The sequence below is a fragment of the Salmo salar genome, chromosome 14 (genome assembly GCF_965601325.2).
Source record: "Salmo salar chromosome 14, fSalSal1, whole genome shotgun sequence".
NCBI lineage: Eukaryota > Metazoa > Chordata > Actinopteri > Salmoniformes > Salmonidae > Salmo > Salmo salar.
This window is the reverse complement of record NC_138304.1, coordinates 69,646,225-69,667,591: the sequence shown is the minus strand read 5'-3', so window position 1 is coordinate 69,667,591 and position 21,367 is coordinate 69,646,225. Positions and strand designations below refer to the sequence as shown.

Genomic DNA, 21,367 nt, shown 5'->3' with positions numbered 1-21,367 from the left:
AAATAACAATACTGTCCTTTATTAATCCAAAATCTACATTTCGATTCAATTCTATACTCATTAAAAATATATATTATGTAACACATCTTTATTCTTCAAATAATTACATTACACACAACAGCAGAGAACATTTACTATTTCTCAGCCTACGCATACAGCAAATTCCCAACTCCAATATGTCGCACCAAGCCATCACATTCAGCCACTGGCGTGACCGCAATGTGACACCACATTAATAATGCAATGAAATCATGAGTTAAATAGCTTTTGTGTTTGGTGGGTGTCAAAGAAAGCTGTGTGGTATAGTACGCAACTCACCCCTAAAGTAAATGTGTGTATATGGGTCTAATCTAATCAAATGAAAACCTTATGCTGATCTACTTTGGTTGTGTCAAAATGTCTACATAGTCACATTATTGCCATGCCATTCAGAACTTGGATGAAAGAATGTGAGTGAGCTCCCACTGCAGGGAACTTGAGTCATTCCAGTTTTGCTGAGACAAGTTGTCATATTACAACAAACCACTAGGTGGGAGACAGTGTCCAGATATAGTTTTAGATAAAAGCACCGTGATGCTTTATAACAGGGTTACCAGCAGCTGACATTAAATGTATTCATTTACCAAACTAAAACTTACTTCTTTCAGCCTCCACTCGGTGGTACAATAAGTGTAACTGAGAAAATCCAGATTAGACACTGATGTTCAGTATTAGGCATACCTGACCTCCAATGAGAAAGTTCACCCACCAGGCCTAAGTATCCATCACACTTCCTTTTGACCCATCTCTGTCAATGCAACTATCCCACCCCTCCTTTCTCTCAGGAGATTCCATTTGTTTGTGGGATGATGCTGTTGACTTTATGGTCTGCGGGGTTAGCGGATGCCTCGTAGTTGCAGATGGTCACTTCATGTCTATGAGCCTGGGAGGAAGAGAGCAAAACAGATGAGACAGAGGTGAGGTGTTTTGCCATTTAAAAAAAATGGACAACATATAACAGTCAAAGTAAAGTCTGATACATAAGTGAAACAATTGTGGAAATCCTTAGAGCAATAAGAAAAATAAACTCAGCTGAGGCATACACTGTCAGAGCTGTATAAGATAATTTACTGAACGTTGGTCTCATGTTTGTTCTCACCTGGGAGTACTCCCCTCTCAGACCCGTGTGGACTCTGTCCCAAAGTTCCGTGTTATGTGAACTGACAAGTGATTAACGTTGGAAAAACGGGCAATCCTGGAAAGAATGTCAATTTAGGGTTGATTCGTTTGGTGTGTTTTAGGTTTGGTGGGTGCTTAGGCATAGTTCACCGAAATTGTATAATTAAAAACAATTTTTTTGTTTGTTATTTTGTCTCAGAAATAGTCTACGGGTGAGCAATGACCACAAACCCCATTGTTTTCTGGGAAAACAATACTGCTTTTAGTGTGTGTGCGCACTTCTGTTGCTCTTACCTAGTTGTGTATTCCAGCTGAGCCAGTGGATCTCTACTGAGACGGAAGACTTGTTCAGGTTCTCTGCATGTGTCATATGTTCTTGTATCTACAGGGACAATGCAAAAACAACACATAGTTAGTTATCAAAACCACACACGCTGACAATAAATAGCTTCTGCTACATCGGCATGGAGCTGCATTTTATCTAATTTCTCACTAGCCGTCTTGATCTCACGGGGTGAATAATGAGTCAAATGTCACTCACGGAGCAATAAGCTAGCTACAATACTTGCTCTTTCAGTTTGCACAGCTGGCTCAGAGCTGGGGGGGTGTATTAACTATGAACCAAACGAAAGCAAACAGAATTAAACGTGGAAGGACCTACCTGAATTTGTCCAATAGAAACTTGTTGTAAAACATTTCCCGTTGTAACCCCTTTTGCACAAATGAATACACACCGGTTGACTTTTGTGAGTAATAACCATCAAATCTCAAAGAGTTGATACATGCTACACCGGCTCAAGGTGTTTCTGAAAGGCAAAAACAATACTCACTCACAGTCTCATTTCAGGTAGGGTGCGATTCATCGTCTTCCCCGGCGACACTTCCGGTGAACCTGAGAAAAACATGATTTGTGAAAGATAACGCATAAACACAATATGATGAAACAAGTTTGAAGTTAAAATGACAGGATAAAGGGTGAGAAGGTGGTTGAAGGGGGGATTCTTACAGGATGTTGAACAGGAGCTCTTCATCAGCATCACTCTCAACAAACTGCAGAAGATAGGGAGCATTTCAAGATAATTAATACAAGAGAATTAATTCATTAGTATCACATAACAGTTATGAGAAAGTTAACCAACAGTGGCCTTTCATCACATTAGAAAGGTTATAAGAATTTGGCCTTAAGTGAAAGAAGAGGACATTTGACTTCACCAATGGAAGAGGTCCAGATCAGCTTTAAGGAAAGGCTCATTGACACTAAAATGTTCCACCACCTGTGTACATATTTCGTTCAGTGTACAAAATAAGTAAACATGGGTGTTCATTTTTTCAATGTTTGATTTAACGCAGAGCCACGTAATTTAAGTGGAGGATTCTACACCAAAATGGTTCATTTAAGATGATACGTTCAATGAGTCGATAACATTACCTTCTCCCTGTCTGTCCGTTGATCCCATGGTTTAAATACGAGTTTCCCATCGCCTTCTCTTGCTTCGTTGAGGCACTGCAGTTTCTCAATGTCAATGTGCTGATACAGTGCATACTCCAGGCCCCGTTCCGCTGGCTCGTGCTCGTCTTCACAGCAGCCGTGGCTGTGCCGACCGTGGCCGCGCCCAGACATCGCAGGTACTAACTATATATCGCACTTTAGGGAAATATAAGTCCTAGCTAGTGATGATACGGGCTGTCTAACTAGCTAAGTTATTTGTTTCAGACTGACTTGGCTGGTTTCACTTTTCCACAACATTCTGGAGAGAAGCATTTTAAAATGACACTAACGTTACTAGCCAATCAAGATGGACGTACAGACGCACAACGTCAAAGTGCTCTCTGTTTGGCATGGCCAACACCAATGAACAAGCACAAGGTTTCACTAGATTTTTGACCAATGACTTATAAATCATTTATATATACACACTAGAATTACTAATTGATTGGGGACGCCGTGTTGAAGCCACCGTTCCTCCATCTTGGCACAACCCCAACATCGTAAAACAGTTTGGAAGCTTTAGAAATGCATTTAATGTCAATCAACATTCCTTTTTGCGACGTTTATTCTATTAGACACCTCAATGCAGGGGCTTCAAACTCATTCCATGGAGGGCAAAGTGTATGCTGGTTTTCGTTATTTTCCGTCAATTTGTGTCGAATTAAGACCTAGACAACTAGGTGAGGAGAGTTCCTACTCCCCTCAATCAAGTACAAGGAAGCAGCGAAAATCCGCTGACACTCGGCCCTCCATGGAATGAGTTTGACACGTGCCTTAATGCATACTTTTAAAATTATACTAGGTGAGTAAACATAAAAAATATAAAATTCTTTAATGTATAACTTTTAGAGATCACTAATGTTAGCGTCCCCACTACAACAAAACATTTCATTGAAATACCGTTGAATTCTATTAATTCCTGTGGAGAACTGCTCCTACTGGCGTGGCCTCAAAAGCCTCTCAATAGCCAAAACATAGCATCTGCAATCCAGGGTTTGTATACATAATTGTTTTATGCACAGTCAGATTGCACAGCCACAAAGTCAAAATTGACACCCAGCATCCATTGCATATTTCTTTCAGTAGTCATTATTACAGTGATACAATATAAAGCTGAACAATGACATTCTCTGTTCTCAGTGTGGGGCATACAGAATGTACCCTATTACAGCAACTTATTCAGTGGACTATGGCTTGGTTCCATTGCTAGATTTGAGCTGTGTTTTTCAACATCAACACAGACCGAAGAAAATAGACCATTAACATATGAGGGCAAAAAGTCAATTTTATTAAAAATGTCCATATAACATTTATTAAAATCTATTAAAATGACTATTTCATCCACTTCCATTTGGGTCTGGGTTCAGGGTGACCCAGGGGTCCCAGAATTTAAAATAAATACATACGAGTGAAGCTGCAGGGTCCTATCACTTGCTCTTTACTCTCTCCCTTTTTGTGTTTTCCTCTTCCCGCAGTCACTTCATTCCTCACTCATCACAGTGAACCAGATAAAAGTAGGGATGCACATGTGGTTCAACACTGAACACAGTAGGAAAACAAGGTGTGGATGCACTGGAGTAAAAGGATGTCTACTCAATTGTATTTAAAAAACATGACTGACTGTAACAGCACTATGTAGTTTGATGTCTTAACTTACGCGTACCATAATAAAGAATAGTTCTGTGTATCAGAGTCCCTCTGTAGTGTGATACTGCTTGTATGAACTTGTAACAAATGACTAGTTTCACCTTTGAAATGTTATTTTGTCTGTGTGTGTACAAGTGTGTGTTTGCCAGGGTCAAACTGGGAACAGTTCAAAATAGAGGACATAATTGTGTGTGTATTTAAGAAATGCTAAAATAATGGAATAAATCTGTGTGTGTGTGCGCGTGTACACATGTCTGGTCAGGACTTGTAGATCTTCCATAATTCATTGAATAAAAAAAAAAGAAGAGCTTAGCTCACTTAGCTCCTACATTCTCTCTTCCTCTCAATAACTCCATACATTCATCTCTCTCCAACTCTATCGGCGGGAGAATCTGTTCTTGAAAGCTTTGATAGTTTTAGCCATCATGGGGGCGATTTCTGCAAGACAAACAGACGTGACATTGTAACAGCAGAAAAGTTAGCCACACAGACATGTCAGCTCAACAAAGATTGAAGTCAAAATGTCTTAAAATCAGAAAATATATATATTTTTTAACATGAATGTTGAGTCCAATTGTTGAAAGAAAAGGTAATTTTTTTGTCCATTAAAATAACATCAAATTGATCAGAAAAACAGTGTAGACATTTGTTAATGTTGTAAATGACTACTGTAGCTGGAAACGGCAGATTTTTCATGGAATATCTACATAGGCATTGTCACAGGCCGGCTCATAGCCTGTGGCAAAAATGAGGGGACATGAACAACAAGTATAGGCCAATCAAAAGGTTCTTTATTGTAAACCAAAAACTGTTACCTTTAAACAAAGAAAAAGGAATGAGGTGTGGAAATGTCATAATGTAGGGTGTATGTAAAGTGCATGGATGCATGAATCTGTGTGTGTGAACATGACTGAGTGGAAACTAAGTAAACCTACAAAAGGAACAAACAAAACAGGATCACACCTGGAGGAGCAGAGAGAGAGAGTGGTTAGTGAAGCAGTTTAAATACCCTGAGCCCAGGTGGCTCCAATCACGCCAGCTCCAATCACTAACGACCCTCCTCTGCCTGCATGAGGAACCGCCCCTGCACTGCAGAGGAGGGGCCGTGACGCCCCCCTCCTTAAAATGAGGGTCCCACCCTGAACCCAAATTTCGACCCAACATATTTAAAACAATCCAAAATTCCCCCCCCCAAAAAACAAAAAAATGGAAACCAGTCCCGGCTCCTAGCAGTAGCCCCGTGTCCCCTAGCTGACTGTCCCCCCTCAAACTCAGCAGCCCTGGTACCTGGGGAGCAATTTAAGAGGAAAGAGGCGCAGACAGCCCGCAGAGGTCAGCAGAGAGAAAATACAAACTAGGTTAAAGGAGCACAGGACAGAGCATCAGCAATGATACTATCCTTACCACTAATGTGTCTAATATCCAGGTTGAATGGTTGCAAGAACAAAGCCCAACGGATCAGGCGCTGGTTGGGATTTTGCAGGGACTTCAGAAAAATAAGGGGGTTGTGGTCAGTGAACACAGTTAAAGGGGTCAAACCAGAACCAACAGACCTCGAAGTGCTGTAAAGCCCAAATGAGACCTAAAGCCTCCTTTTCAATTAGAGAATAGTTTTGCTGATACTTATTACATTTCCGGGAAAAGAAACTGACTGGACACTCAACATTGTCATAATTTTCCTGGAGAAGCACAGCCCCAGCACCGATTTGACTGGCGTCTACCTGCAATTTGAAATGTTTCTCAAAATTTGGTGTTACCAACACGGGTGCCAAACACAAAAGAGCCTTAACTGCATCAAATGCCTCTTTACACTGGGTGGACCAGATAAATTCAGCCTTGGCCTTCAACAGATTGGTCAGTGGGGACACTACTACCAAAAAGTTTTTACAGAAAGCACGGTAGTACCCCGCCATTCCCAGGAAGCGCATCAGTTCTTTCTTTGTTGGAGGGCTGTGGGAACTGCTTCACAGCCTGGACCTTGGCTTCCACGGGACAGACAACACCCTGACCAACAACCTTGCCTAGGTATGTGACTGTAGCTTTGGCCAACTCACACTTTGCCTAATTGATAGTCAACCTGGCCCACACCAGTCTTTCGAACAGGGCTCGCACTCTACAGACATGCTCCTCCCAGGAGTCCGAGTAGATGACCACGTCGTCCAAATACACGGCACACCCTTCCAGACCTGAGACCACCCGATTCATCAGCCTCTGGAAGGTGGCTGGAGCATTCCGCAAACCGAAAGGCATCACTGTATAAGAGAACAAACCAGATGGAGTTATAAAGGCAGCAATTTCACAAGCTCTTTTGGCAAGCGGTACTCGCCAATATCCCTTTAAAAGATCAAATTTGCTAACATACTTTGCTGACCCAACTTGATCAATACAGTCCTCCATCCTAGGAAGAGGGTAAAGGTCTGCTTTCATAACATTGTTAACTTTTCTATAATCAGTGCAAGGGAAAGTGGAATCAGACTTTTTGACCAGAAGACAGGGTGAAGCCCAATTTGAACAACATGGCTCCGCAATACCATTGTCCAACATATACTGCACCTCTGTTTCCAATTGCAGTCTCTTCTCCTTAGATGAACGATAAAATCTCTGTTTGATAGGCTTAGCATCTCCGATGTCTATGTCATGCTCAATTAAGTGGGTTTTCGATAGAGTGTCAGAAAACAAAACAGGGTAGCTTCTAATAAGAGCTACCAATTCATCACGTTTCTCAGAGTCTAAAGGATCTACCAAAACCCCAAGGTTTTGCAAAGTCGGGGAGTTTTTCAACCGACCTTGTAAGACCTCATCCGAAACCCTAACTACCGTAAATTCCGGACTATAAGCCGCAACTTTTTTCCCAGGCTTTGAACCTCGCGGCTTAAAACAATGACGCGGCTAATATATGGATTTTTCCCGCTTTCAATTTTTTTTTCTCCAAAAAAACACATTCTGTGACGTGCTCAGTTTTTTGGCGGCATGAAGCTTTCATTAGACCAATGAAATTGCCGAACGGGTTAAGGTCAAACAACTTTTTTGTTTACTGTTTAGATTAAATCGAGCGCTCTCAAACTTCCCATCATTCTGATTACGGTAGTCATTTTGTCACCCTCATCATGGCAAAGACACGGAGAAATGCATATGATGCAGCTTTCAAGTTGAAGGCGATTGATCTGGCTGTTGGAAAAGGAAATAGAGCTGCTGCACGGGAGCTTGGTCTTAATGAGTCGACGATAAAAGACGTTGGAAACAGCAGCGTGAGAAATTGACTCAGTGCAAAAAGACAACTAAAGCTTACTGCTAATTTTAAATTTTTTGTTACAAGCCGTGTTTCGTTAAAGCCTATTTATTTTTGTTACAAGCCGTGTTTCGTTAAAGCCTATTTATTTTTGTTACAAGCCGTGTTTCGTTAACCTGTTATGGCTAGGGGGCAGTATTTTCACAGCCGGATAAAAAACGTACCCGATTTAATCTGATTATTACTCCTGCCCAGAAACTAGAATATGCATATAATTATTAGCTTTGGATAGAAAACACTCCAAAGTTTCTAAAACTGTTTGAATGGTGTCTGTGAGTATAACAGAACTCATTTGGCAGGCCAAAACCTGAGAAGATTCCATGCAGGAAGTGCCCTGTCTGACAATTTCTTGCCCTTCTTGATTATCTCTATCCATTACAGAGGATCTCTGCTGTTACGTGACACTTCCTACGGCTCCCATGGGCTCTCAGAAGGCGGCAAAAAGCTGAATCGTGGCTTTGCAGGCTCTGGCTGAAAAAAAGTAGCGCGTTTGGGTAGTGGCTGGTTACAGTACTGTGAGACTCAGGCGCGTGCCCGCGTCGACCCCATGCCTTGTTTTCTTTCGTCTGTTTACCTAAACGCAGATTCCCGGTCGGCATATTATCGCTTTTTTACGAGAAAAATGGCATAAAAATTGATTTTAAACAGCGGTTGACATGCTTCGAAGTACGGTAATGGAATATTTAGAAATCTTTTGTCACGAATTGCGCCATGCTCGTGACCCTTATTTACACTTCGGATAGTGTCTTGAACGCACGAACAAAACGCCGCTATTTGGATATAACGATGGATTATTTTGGACCAAACCAACATTTGTTATTGAAGTAGCAGTCCTGGGAGTGCATTCTGACGAAGACAACAAAGGTAATCAAACTTTTGTAATAGTAAATCGGAGTTTGGTCAGGGCTAAACTTGGTCGGTGTCTAAATGGCTAGCCGTGATGGCTGGGCTATCTACTGAGAATATTGCAAAATGTGCTTTCACCGAAAAGCTATTTTAAAATCGGACATATCGAGTGCATAGAGGAGTTCTGTATCTATAATTCTTAAAATAATTGTTATGTTTTTTGTGAACGTTTATCGTGAGTAATTTAGTAAATTCACCGGATGTTTGCGGGGGGTATGCTAGTTCTGAACGTCACATGCTAATGTAAAAAAGCTGTTTTTTTATATAAATATGAACTTGATTGAACAAAACATGCATGCATTGTATAACATAATGTCCTAGGGTTGTCATCTGATGAAGATCATCAAAGGTTAGTGCTGCATTTAGCTGTGGTTTTGTTTTTTGTGACATTATATGCTAGCTTGAAAAATGGGTGTCTGATTATTTCTGGCTGGGTACTCTGCTGACATAATCTAATGTTTTGCTTTCGCTGTAAAGCCTTTTTGAAATCGGACAGTGTGGTTAGATTAACGAGAGTCTTGTCTTTAAAATGCTGTAAAATAGTCATATGTTTGAAAAATTGAAGTTTTCGGATTTTAGAGGAGTTTGTATTTCGCGCCACGCCCATCATTGGATATTGGAGCAGGTGTTCCGCTAGCGGAACGTCTAGATGTAAGAGGTTAAAGCCTGTGTAAAGTTCATTTGTTTCAATGTAGCGGTAGGCACCTGCGGCTTATTTATGTTCAAAATAATATATATTTTTTAATTCAGTGGGTGCGGCTTATATTCAGGTGCGCTTAATAGTCCGAAAATTACGGTACCTCCTCTTCTCCCCCCTCCACAAAGTTAAAGCCACAAGATGCAGTGACTGGAGCAGCAGTCAACGCTGACCTCACCGCTGAAGTGCCTTCCACTTTGCTTAGATCACGGGAGTGATAACATTTTAACAGGTTCCCATGGCATAATTTAGAGGACTTCCTATGACCAGGGGTTTCAATAAGATAGTTCAAATCTGACACTTTGCGCAACACAGTGAAAGGACCACAGTATTTTGCCTGAAAAGGTGAACTTACAAGAGGCAGAAGTGCAAGTACTCGATCACCGTGACTAAACTCATGCAGCTCAGCCTGTCCGTCATATTTCAGTTTCATTTTCTGTTAAGAACATTTTTGTTTTTCTTTCGTCAGTTCACAGTCTACACAACTTCAACCTAAAACCATTTAGGCCCATTATCAGCAACTCCTGTGTTCCAATGGCACGTTGTGTTAGCTAATCCAAATGTATCATTTTAAAAAGGCTAATTGATCATTAGAAAACCCTTTTGAAATTATTTTAGCACAGCTGAAAACAGTTGTTATGATTAAAGAAGCAATAAAACTGGCCTTCTTTAGACTAGTTGAGTATCTGGAGCATCAGCATTTGTGGGTTCGATTACAGGCTCAAAATGTCCAGAAACAAAGAACTTTCTTCTGAAACTCGTCAGTCTATTCTTTTTCTGAGAAATTAAGGCTATTCCATGTGAGAAATTGCTAAGAAACTGAAGATCTCGTACAACGCTGTGTACTACTCCCTTCACAGAACAGGGCAAACTGCCTCTAAACAGAATAGAAATAGGAGTGGGAGGCCCCGGTGCACAACTGAGCAAGAGGACAAGTACATAAGTGTGTCTAGTTGAGAAACAGACAACTCACAAGTCCTCAACTGGCAGCTTCATTAAATAGTACCCACAAAACACCAATCTCAACAGCAACAGTGAAGAGGCGACTCCGGGATGCTGGCCTTCTAGGCAGAGTTGCAAAGAAAAAGCCATTTCTCAGACTGGCCAATAAAAAGAAAAGATTAAGATGGGCAAAAGAACAGACACTGGACAGAGGAACTTGGCCTAGAAGGCCAGCCTCCCGGAGTCGCCTCTTCACTGTTGAGACTGGTGTTTTGCTGGTACTATTTAATGAAGCTGCCAGTTGAGGACTTGAGGTGTCTGTTTCTCAAACTAGACACTCTAATGTACTTGTCCTCTTGCTCAGTTGTGCACCGGGGCCTCACACTCCTATTTATATTATGGTTAGTGCCAGTTTGCTCTGTTCTGTGAAGGAAGTAGTCATTTACAACATTAAAAAATGTCTACACTGTTATTTTGAATGGACAAAAACTGTGCTTTTCTTTAAAAAACAAGGACATTTCTAAGTGACCCCAAACTTTTGAACGTTAGTGTACATTTCTGCACCCATTTTCTCACACACACGATACTCACTTTTGACCTGTGGCTTGTTGTCTCTTGCGCTGGGGCAACCCCCACCGCTGGGGCCTGAGGAGCGAGCGGTCTCAGGGGGACTGTCGTGAGAGGAGGAGTGGCTGGGCTCAGCCAAGTGAGAGCTATAAGACATGGCTGGCCTTATTCTGGAAAAAAAAAAAAAACAGGAAGTTTCATAATAGTATGTTTTCAATCCTGGGGGGCATTATAAGCACCATCTACATCATTTAATAGTTCTCAGAATCAACATTTCAAGAAAGTTTCAATTTGCTCTTCTTTACTCATGTAGCCTAGCTGCTATATCCTCAACCTGTCGTCAGATTGAACAACTGTCTCGCTTTCTTTTCCTGTCAGGCTTTCACAATGTCTCTGAAGCTTGCCGTCTCCCTGCATGTTCGGAACGGCCAGAAAACGTCAGAATTTCTCTCTCTATTCCATTTCATCCTCCAGTGTGTTGAAACTTGATATCTTATGGCTACTCATTCATTCTTCAAAACAAGACATATTTGCCTCAAATTTTGGATACAAATATGCTGAAGTGCATATTATCTTAAGTTAGCATTCAGCCAAGCATTTCTGTGTATATGAAAATGTAAGTGCCAGTATAACCAAATGTTTGATGGTGGTGGAGAGATTAAAGGAATTCTGGAATGTTTGTATGTGCTCTTCTCTTTCAGCCTCCCCATCCTCACCCTGACACCAGATTGAACACTGGGAAATCTTTAGATTTAGTCTCTTGCTTTTCCTGTTTAACATATGGTCCTCTGGCTACTCTGGCATCCCTGAAGCTGTGTGTCCTCCTGCAAGTTCAGAACAGCCAAAAAATGTCAGGGGGAGTTTCAGCATTTTATTTCAATGTAAGGAATCGTAATCCCTCTGCGTGAACTTGATAACCTTTATAAACTTCCCATGATGACGTTGCCACAATTCACAGAATCATAACGGTTGGCCTCCCGAGTGGCACAGCGGTCTAAGGCACTGCATTGCAGTGCTAGAGGCGTCACTACAGACCCGGGTACAATCCCGGACTGTATCACAACCGGCCATGATCGGGAGTCCCATTGGGCGGCGCACAATTGGCCCAGCGTCGTCAGGGTTAGGGGAGAGTGTGGCTGGGGGGGGGCTTTACTTGGCTCATCGCGCTCTAGCGACTCCTTGTGGCAGGCCGGGCGACTGCAGGCTGACCTCGGTTGTCAGTTGAACTGTGTTTCCTCCGACACATTGGTGCAGCTGGCTTCCGGGTTAAGCGGGTGGGTGTTAAGAAGCACGGTTTGGCGGGTCATGTTTCTGAGGACGCATAACTCGACCTTTGCCTCCCGAGCCAGTTGGGGAGTTGCAGAGATGAGACAAGATCAAAATTGGGGTGAAAAACAGGGTAAAAATATTTTTAGAATAATCATAACGGTCAACTTGTTGATGAAAATATGATCTAGTGAACCTTTGAGAATAAGTTTGAGAGTCTGAATTACATGTTAGCATACAAAGTTACCATTCAGCCAATCATGTCTTCAGATAAGGAAATGTAAGTAGGAAAAAATAAACATGGAAGTGCCAACATGCAGTACTATGCAGTATTTGATAGTGGTATGCACACCAGTGTCCACATACTTGATCGGAGCAGCAGCTGCGGTGGAGCTGGCAGTGGAGGTGCTTGTGGTGCCAAACTTCTCCTGTCGCCGGCGGACATCACGTGGAGGTTTTGCAACCGAGTTCACAAATGCCATTTTAACTTGTCGACCTGCGAGGAAAACACACACACATACAGTACCAGTCAAAAGTTTGGACACAAATTCCTCATTTAGGGGTTTTTCTTCATTTTTACAATTTTCTATGTTGTAGAATAATAGTTAAGACATCAAAACTATGAAATAACATATATGGAATCATGTAGTAAGCAAACAACAGTCCAACAAATCAAAATATACTGCTCAAAAAATAAAGGGAACACTTAAACAACACATCCTAGATCTGAATGAAAGAAATAATCTTATTAAATACTTTTTTCTTTACATAGTTGAATGTGCTGACAACAAAATCACACAAAAATAATCAATGGAAATCCAATTTATCAACCCATGGAGGTCTGGATTTGGAGTCACACTCAAAATTAAAGTGGAAAACCACACTACAGGCTGATCCAACTTTGATGTAATGTCCTTAAAACAAGTCAAAATGAGGCTCAGTAGTGTGTGTGGCCTCCACGTGCCTGTATGACCTCCCTACAACGCCTGGGCATGCTCCTGATGAGGTGGTCGATGGTCTCCTGAGGGATCTCCTCCCAGACCTGGACTAAAGCATCCGCCAACTCCTGGACAGTCTGTGGTGCAACGTGGCGTTGGTGGATGGAGCGAGACATGATGTCCCAGATGTGCTCAATTGGATTCAGGTCTGGGGAACGGGCAGGCCAGTCCATAGCATCAATGCCTTCCTCTTGCAGGAACTGCTGACACACTCCAGCCACATGAGGTCTAGCATTGTCTTGCATTAGGAGGAACCCAGGGCCAACCGCACCAGCATATGGTCTCACAAGGGGTCTGAGGATCTCATCTCGGTACCTAATGGCAGTCAGGCTACCTCTGGCGAGCACATGGAGGGCTGTGCGGCCCCCCAAAGAAATGCCACCCCACACCATGACTGACCCACCGCCAAACCGGTCATGCTGGAGGATGTTGCAGGCAGCAGAATGTTCTCCACGGCATCTCCAGACTGTCACATGTGCTCAGTGTGAACCTGCTTTCATCTGTGAAGAGCACAGGGCGCCAGTGGCGAAGTTGCCAATCTTGGTGTTCTCTGGCAAATGCCAAACGTCCTGCACGGTGTTGGGCTGTAAGCACAACCCCCACCTGTGGACGTCGGGCCCTCATACCACCCTCATGGAGTCTGTTTCTGACCGTTTGAGCAGACACATGCACATTTGTGGCATGCTGGAGGTCATTTTGCAGGGCTCTGGCAGTGCTTCTCCTGCTCCTCCTTGCACAAAGGCGGAGGTAGCAGTCCTACTGCTGGCTTGTTGCCCTCCTACGGCTTCCTCCACGTCTCCTGATGTACTGGCCTGTCTCCTGGTAGCGCCTCCATGCTCTGGACACTACGCTGACAGACACAGCAAACCTTCTTGCCACAGCTCGCATTGATGTGCCATCCTGGATGAGCTGCACTACCTGAGCCACTTGTGTGGGTTGTAGACTCCGTCTCATACTACCACTATAGTGAAAGCACTGCCAGCATTCAAAAGTGACCAAAACATCAGCCAGGAAGCATAGGAACTGAGAAGTGGTCTGTGGTCCCCACCTGCAGAACCACTCCTTTATTGGGGGTGTCTTGCTAATTGCCTATAATTTCCACCTGTTGTCTATTCCATTTGCACAACAGCATGTGAAATTTATTGTCAATCAGTGTTGCTTCCTAACCTATTTTTTTGAGCAGTGTATATTTTATATTCTTCAAAGTAGCCAACCTTTGCCTTGATGACAGCTTTGCACACTCTTGGCATTCTCTCAACCCGCTTCACCTGGAATGCTTTTCCAACAGTCTGGAAGGAGTCCCCACATTTGCTAAGCACTTTTTGGCTGCTTTTCCTTCACTCTGCGGTCCAACTCATCCCAAATCATCTCAATTGAGTTGAGGTCGGGTGATTGTGGAGGACAGGTCATCTGATGCAGCACTCCATCGCTCTCCTTCTTGGTCAAATAGCCCTAACACAGCCTGGAGGATTGTTGGGTCATTGTCCTGTTGAAAAACAAATGATATCCCATCTGGTTTGCGCTTAGTGGGACTGGCCTATCACTGCAGAATGCTGGCATAGCCATGCTGGTTAAGTGTGCCTTGAATTCTAAATAAATCACAGACAGTGTTACCAGCAAAACATCTCCACACCATGACACCTCCTCCATGCTTCAAGGACGGAACCACACATGCGGAGATCAAAGGTTACGTATGTAACCACGGTTATGTGAGCTATGTGGATCACTCCAATTTATTGGTATTACTCCGCGGCGGAGGGATACATCCGAGGTGAGGATTTACAGATTTACTCCCGTGTACACATGTATCACGGCTGGAGTCTGCCCCTATATATACAGACCCCATGGCCGCGACAGACGTTCTCCAAATCATTTTAGAAGCACCTCTAGCACTGTAGAGGATTGGAGTGATCCATATAGCTCACGTAACCTTCGTTATGTTTCACTATATTGGATCACTCTAATACATTGGTATACCCGTACCAGATTTAGCTGGTGCTAGAGGGACCTGGCCAGCCAGCAGCGAAGTCCTAGCGCGGGACCGAGATGCAGGGGCCGTCAATGTGGAAGGGGGGGGGGGGGTCCTGGCACAGTCCCCGGAAGGGAAGGCGACGCCCAGGACCGCTGAACCAACCGCAGGGGGAGGTGCCATATTTACCCGATAGCACCTAACAAAGGTGCAAAAGGAAGCACAGCTGGCCGCAGCACAGATATCATGAGGACACTCCTCTCAGTAGAGCCCAGGACATAGCCACACCTCACGTTGAATGTGCCACCACAGATCCCAGCACTGGCTTGCCAGCCAGTCGGTATGCTGTCGTAATCGTGTCCACGATCCAGTGAGAGAGCCTCTGCTTTGAGAGCCCAGCCCCCAGGACTCTCTCACCATAGCAGACAAAGAGCTGGTCTGTTGTTCTCACTGACCGTGTCCGCTCCACATAGGCAGCCAGTGCCCGCACAGGGCAAAGCATGCCAGAGTGAGGCCTAGACTCCCGCCACTGCCGGGGGGGGGGGGGGGGGGGGTCATAAGCAGACAGGATAAAAGGGATGTTCACATGCCTGTCTGATAGAACCTTCGGGAGGAATGAAGGGTTGGGGTGGAGAGATATACTCCTCCCACCGGGGTCCATCCGGTAGCACTAAGAACGTACCGAAAGAGCATGGAGCTTACCCAAGAAAGCCACCATCATAGAGAAGTGTTTCAGGAGGGCAGACTCCCAACGGTTCGAAAGGAGGCTTTGCCAAAGCTGCCAAGACCAGATCCCAGCTCGGCATTGAGCGGGTCCTAGCTGGATGCAGGCGACGAACCCACTTCATAAACCTGGAGACCAAGGGATGGTGCCCCACTGGCTTGTCCATCCACCCCACATGGCAGGCAGCTACAGTAGCCAAATGCTTTCTCAGTGTAGAGGCTGCAAAGCCCTCTTCCAAGCGAGACTGCAGGTATTGGAGGACACACAGCACCCCGCATGACTCAGGCACAACCTCATTACCAGTGCACCAAAAGCAGAACAACCGCCAGCGCAACTGGTATGCCGCGGTTGTGCCCTTGCGCTCTGCATGGTGTTCATTACGCCCTCCTGTAGTCCTAACATGGACCATTGGTGCCGTTCAGTGGCTAAGCCCACAGACTGAGGCGGTGCGGTCTCGGATACCACAGAGTTCCCCCGGCCTGAGACAGCAGGTTGGGTCTCAGGGGCAGTTGCCAAGGTGTCCCAAACAACAGGGACAGGAGAAGGCTGAACCAGGGTCATCTGGGCCAGTATGCGGCCAACAGCAGCAGACGATTCTCCACCATCCTGGTCCCATCCAGCACAGCCTGGATCAGGGGAAAAGGGGGGAATGTGTAAAAGCTCCAGCCCTGGCCAATCATGAGCCAGAGCATCCATGCCCAGAGGCCTTGGTGGCTCTGACATGGAGTACTACAGGGGGCAGTATGTATTGTCCAAGGAGGCAAACAGGTCCACCTGTGCCCTCCCGAACTTGTCACACAGGTGCTGCACCACCTGGGGATGTAGGCTCCAGTCCCAATGTGGCAGGCCCTTCCTCGAGAACATATCCACAGCCACATTCAGGATGCCAGGTACGTGCGTTGCACATAGAGATGCTAGACATCCCTGAGCCCAGAGAAGGAGCTCCGTGCCATAAGATGGAGGCGGTGGGACCTCAGTCCACCCTGATGGTTGATGTAAGCCACCACTGTGGTGTTGTCCATTCTCACCAGGACAGGTCTTCCCTTCAGATGTGGAAGGAAAGACCACAGGGCCAGCAGTATAGCTGTAGTGCATTGATGTGCCTGCCGCTCCAAGGGGGTAGCCAACAGCTGCACATCCTCAGCATCTCCACCCTACCTGAGAGAAAGGAGCGACAGCGCCACCTCAACAATGCCCTGAGGCACTGTGCGGTCACCCGCAGCTGGCGGTGAGGGTGGTGCTTTGGGTGCAGCCGGTGAGAGTTGAACCATTGTTGAAGAGGCCACCATCAGCAAGCCCAACAGGCATTGGCAGGTCAGGGCGGATACCACCCGCCCCTGCCGAAAGTGGTCGAGGCAAGATAAGATCACCTGAACCCTTCTGATGGGCAGGAGTGCTCTCATGAGGACTGAGTCCAGTTCCATGCCAATGAAGGCCACCCTCTGGGTGGGAGTCAGACGACTCTTCTTGTTGTTTACAGTAATGCCCAGCCTGCCGATGTGGGTCAGGAGCATGTCTCTGACAGGACCTGGGTCCTGTTCGGGGCACAAATCAGCCAATTGTCCAGGTAATTAAGGATCAAAAATCCTCGGGACGTGAGAGGTGCCAGGACAGCGTCCATGCACTTTGTGAAAGTGCGGGTTGCCAAGGAGAGGCCGAAGGAAAGAACCATGAATTCGTAAGCCGTCCCTTCGAAAGCGAATCGGAGGTACTGCCAATGAGCTGGGTGAACAGGAACATGGAAGTACGCATCCCTCAGGTCCAGCGTCACAAACCATTGGTCCCTGGACACAGCCTGCAACACATGGGCTGGGGACAGCATGTGGAACCTCAGTACCTTAAAATACCCATTGAGGTTGCTGAGGTCCAGAATCGGTCAAAACCCTCCGTCTCTTTTTGGGACCACAAAATAAGTGGAGTAGAACCCACCTAGCTGTTCTGATGTCTCGATCCTGCGGACCGTAGTGACACAAAGGCCCCTGAAAAACGGGGGCCGGCACCGGAATTGGAGTCGGTACCCCTCAAGCATTCTGGACAACACCCAGGGGCACTCCACACCCTCCTCCCACGGCCGCTTCTCCCGGGTCCAAGGTGACGGTCCGTCTGCCTTGGACCCGGGGCGGCGGCATGAACCGTCTCGGGGTCTCCCGATCCCTACGAACCTTATTGGTCTGTTCCAGAATGTCATCAACCCCTAGGCCCAACGTCAGCGCTGGGGTGATGGGGAGAGTGGCAAACGTGCTCTGGAGAGCAGCTGGCAGACGGGATTGGGCCAGCCAGAGATGGCGACGGGAGGTAACCACTTGCGCCATTGCCCGTCCGTTGGCGTGGGCCACATCCCTCTGGAGCAGGGAAAGCAGGCAAGACACCTCCATTGCTTCCCGAAGGAGCTCCTCTGTGCCCTCCTGCAGCCGGGGCAACAGAGAATGCAGGTAGGCCTGCAGCTGCGTGGTAAGGCAGTTGGTAGGGCGGCCAAGAAAGCAGAGGGACCAATATGTGGCTTTCAAGTCTGCATCAAAGACTCTGGATGGTCCCGGCTTCAGTCCTATAACTCCCGGTGCGGGAGGACCATGGCAGCTATCATGGTGTCAATGATCGGGTACTCCCAGAGGCCGAATGACTCTGCGCCTGCAAACATAACTCCATGGTCCAGTCTCTGCTGTGAGTCAGAAACACCCTCTGACAGAGGCCCAGCTCTTCTGCAAGGCCTCGCAGAACTCAGCAGAGATGGAGAGTCATCACTATCCACTAGTTTGATGTCCAGTACAGTGGCTACCCGAGTGAGTAGGTTCCTCATAGCCTCTCGAGCCGCTGGGGGTGATGAATCCCCGCTGCCGGCTTCTGATGGCCTGTCAGCCCCGCTCACGGTGGTGAACAGTGCCAGCATCGTTCCCCAGGAACAGCCTATCAACCTCCTGACGCAGGGCATGCGCCCTCCGTTCAAGGTAGTCCCAGCGGTCTGACTCCTGCCCCCATCCAGGACTGGCAGCAGATGGGCTCCGCCTGTGGTGGCTCCGGCCACGCTTTCTGGGATGGGTACTGTGCCCAGGAGAGGGATTAACAGCTTGCTGGCGCACCACTCCTGAGGGAGCTCGTCCCCAGCCTTAGCCTGGCCGAACCACTCGCACATGGCCTCTGAGAACACCACACAATAGGCATCCAGTAGGGTACTCCACCACCCTCTCCGCATGACTCGAACCCAGGCAGTGCATACACGAGGTATGCGGATCCCCAGGGGGGATGCCACCATCACACCTGTCACAGAGGGAAAACATAAGCTCAGCCAAGCCTACAAGGCCACGAAGCAGGGGTCTGACGCCCTGGGAGAGCTTATGTCATGACCCGCTTGAAGGAATAGGAACCCGGTGAGAGATAAATTACCCAGTATATCTGGAAGAAAAAAAAAACTGGGAAGACCAGTGTGGGAAAAACAGGCAGAAAAAAAAAAAAAAAAAAAAAAAAACAGCAACCAGGTAATGGATTTTATTTATTTGTTTTACGCCAACTGCAATATTACCTAGCTGGTTTAATATGGAAGCAGTAAAAACAGCATCATATGATGGAGTAACTCCGTTAACCTGTTGGGTCTAGGGGGCAGCATTTGCACGTCTGGATAAAAAAAATGTACCCGATTTAATCTGGTTACTAATCCTACCCAGTAACTAGAATATGCATATACTTATTATATATGGATAGAAAACACTCTAAAGTTTCCAAAACTGTTTGAATGGTGTCTGTGAGTATAACAGAACTCATTTGGCAGGCAAAACCCTGAGACATTTTCTGACAGGAAGTGGATACCTGATGTGTTGTATTGATTTTAAACCTATCCCATTGAAAAACACAGGGGTTTAGGAATATTTTGGCACTTCCTATTGCTTCCACTAGATGTCACCAGCCTTTACAAAGTGTTTTGAGTCTTCTGGAGGGAGATCTGACCGAACAAGAGCCATGGAACGGTGATGTCCCATTAGACACCTGGCGCGCTACTTCATGTTGGGTACCCTCGTTCCAATACGTTATAAAAGGCTATGCATTCGTCCACCTTGAATATTATTCATGTTCTGGTTAAAAAAGGCCCTAATGATTTATGCTATACAACGTTTGACATGTTTGAACGAACGGAAATATATTTTTTCCCCTCGTTCATGACGAGAAGTCCGGCTGGCTTACATCATGTGCTAACGAGACGGAGATTTTTGGACATAAATGATGAGCTTTTTTGAACAAAACTACATTCGTTATGGACCTGTGATACCTGGAAGTGACATCTGATGAAGAGAATCAAAGGTAATGGATTATTTACATAGTATTTTCGATTTTAGATCTCCCCAACATGACGTCTAGTCTGTATCGCAACGCGTATTTTTCTGGGCACAGTGCTCAGATTATTGCAAAGTGTGATTTCCCAGTAAGGTTATTTTTAAATCTGGCAAGTTGATTGCGTTCAAAAGATGTAAATCTATAATTCTTTAAATGACAATATAATATTTTACCAATGTTTTCTAATTTTAATTATTTAATTTGTGACGCTGACTTGACTGCCGGTTATTGGAGGGAAACGATTTCCTCAACATCAATGCCATAGTAAAACGCTGTTTTTGTATATAAATATGAACTTGATAGAACTAAAAATGCATGCATTGTCTAACATAATGTCCTAGGAGTGTCATCTGATGGAGATTGTAAAAGGTTAGTGTATCATTTTAGCTGGTTTTATGGTTTTGGTGACCCTGTCTTTGACTTGACAAAACATTACACACAACTCTTGTAAATGTACTGTCCTAACATACTCTAAATTTATGCTTTCGCCGTAAAACCTTTTTGAAATCGTAAAACGTGGTTAGATTAAGGAGATGTTTATCTTTCAAATGGTGTAACATAGTTGTATTTTTGAAAAATTTGAATTTTGACATTTATTTGGATTCAAATTTGCCGCTCTTGAAATGCACCTGCTGTTGATGGAGTGCACCACAGGTGGCACGCTAGCGTCCCACCTAGCCCCAAGAGGTTAAAGAACTCCAAAGTTAATGTCTCAATGTAATGGAAAGCCCACCACAATACTCTTACACTCTGCAGGGGAAAGAACAAGAAAAGAAAAAAAACTTGCAAGGTAATTAGCAGCGAATCCAAACATACAGCACAGGGAGTAGCATGTTAAAGCAATTCACAACACACACATAGAACAAGCCAGTGGGCAAGTTGTGTTCGGTAAATTACAGTTTGTGGCAGCAAGAGCCACCATACTAATGGATGCACACGGAATTGTAGTGTAACGCTAACGAAACACAAGTACGACAAACCACGGGCGGAAGATACAGATCAAACGAGTGCAGCGAGTGGAGCACTTCCATGCAAGATATTACACTTACCAGTGACTTACCAAGCAAACCGCAGAAAGTTTGTACCTCAAACCACACGGACATCCACTGAGAAAATGAAAAAGAACGTGTCGCGGCCATGGGGTCTATAGGGGCGGGCCCCAGCCGTGATACAGGTGTACACTGGAGTAAATCCTCACCTCGGATGTATCCCTCCGCCGCAGAGTGATATCAATATATTACAGTGATCCAATATAGTGAAACATAATATCCGTTCACCTACTCTGCGTCTCACAAAGACACAGAGGTTAGAATCAAAAATCTCAAATGTGGACACAGACCAAAGGACAGACTTCCACCGGTCTCATCTCCATTGCTCGTGTTTCTTGGCCCA

At 45.3% G+C, this 21,367-nt stretch overlaps 2 protein-coding genes across 3 annotated transcripts in view; both read right to left on the bottom strand.

The window, feature by feature from the left end:
• Positions 1-67: 67 nt before the first annotated feature.
• Positions 68-2,933, bottom strand: LOC106570142 (PITH domain-containing protein 1-like). Of its 2 annotated transcripts, none has more exons than XM_082961117.1 (6): positions 2,588-2,933; positions 2,165-2,208; positions 1,989-2,050; positions 1,453-1,540; positions 1,139-1,234; positions 68-922 (listed from the first exon to the last, which is right to left on the bottom strand). In XM_082961117.1, exons 1-3 carry the CDS (start codon positions 2,777-2,779, stop codon positions 2,002-2,004), a joined length of 285 nt encoding a protein of 94 aa, XP_082817243.1. In that variant the 5' UTR covers positions 2,780-2,933; the 3' UTR covers positions 68-922; positions 1,139-1,234; positions 1,453-1,540; positions 1,989-2,001. The 2 variants fall into 2 exon arrangements, with proteins under 2 accessions (XP_082817243.1, XP_082817242.1); XM_082961116.1 differs by having other exon boundaries at positions 1,993-2,050.
• A 981-nt stretch (positions 2,934-3,914) lies between these two features.
• LOC106570026 (elongin-A) overlaps positions 3,915-21,367 on the bottom strand; it is a 34,921-nt gene continuing 17,468 nt past the window's right edge. Inside the window, exons 10-12 of the mRNA XM_014141916.3 lie at positions 12,328-12,457; positions 10,720-10,865; positions 3,915-4,732 (exon numbers count right to left, since the gene is read on the bottom strand). Of these exons, the coding sequence (XP_013997391.1) occupies positions 4,671-4,732; positions 10,720-10,865; positions 12,328-12,457 (338 nt within the window). The 3' untranslated portion in view covers positions 3,915-4,670. The remainder of the gene's footprint in view (positions 4,733-10,719; positions 10,866-12,327; positions 12,458-21,367) is intronic.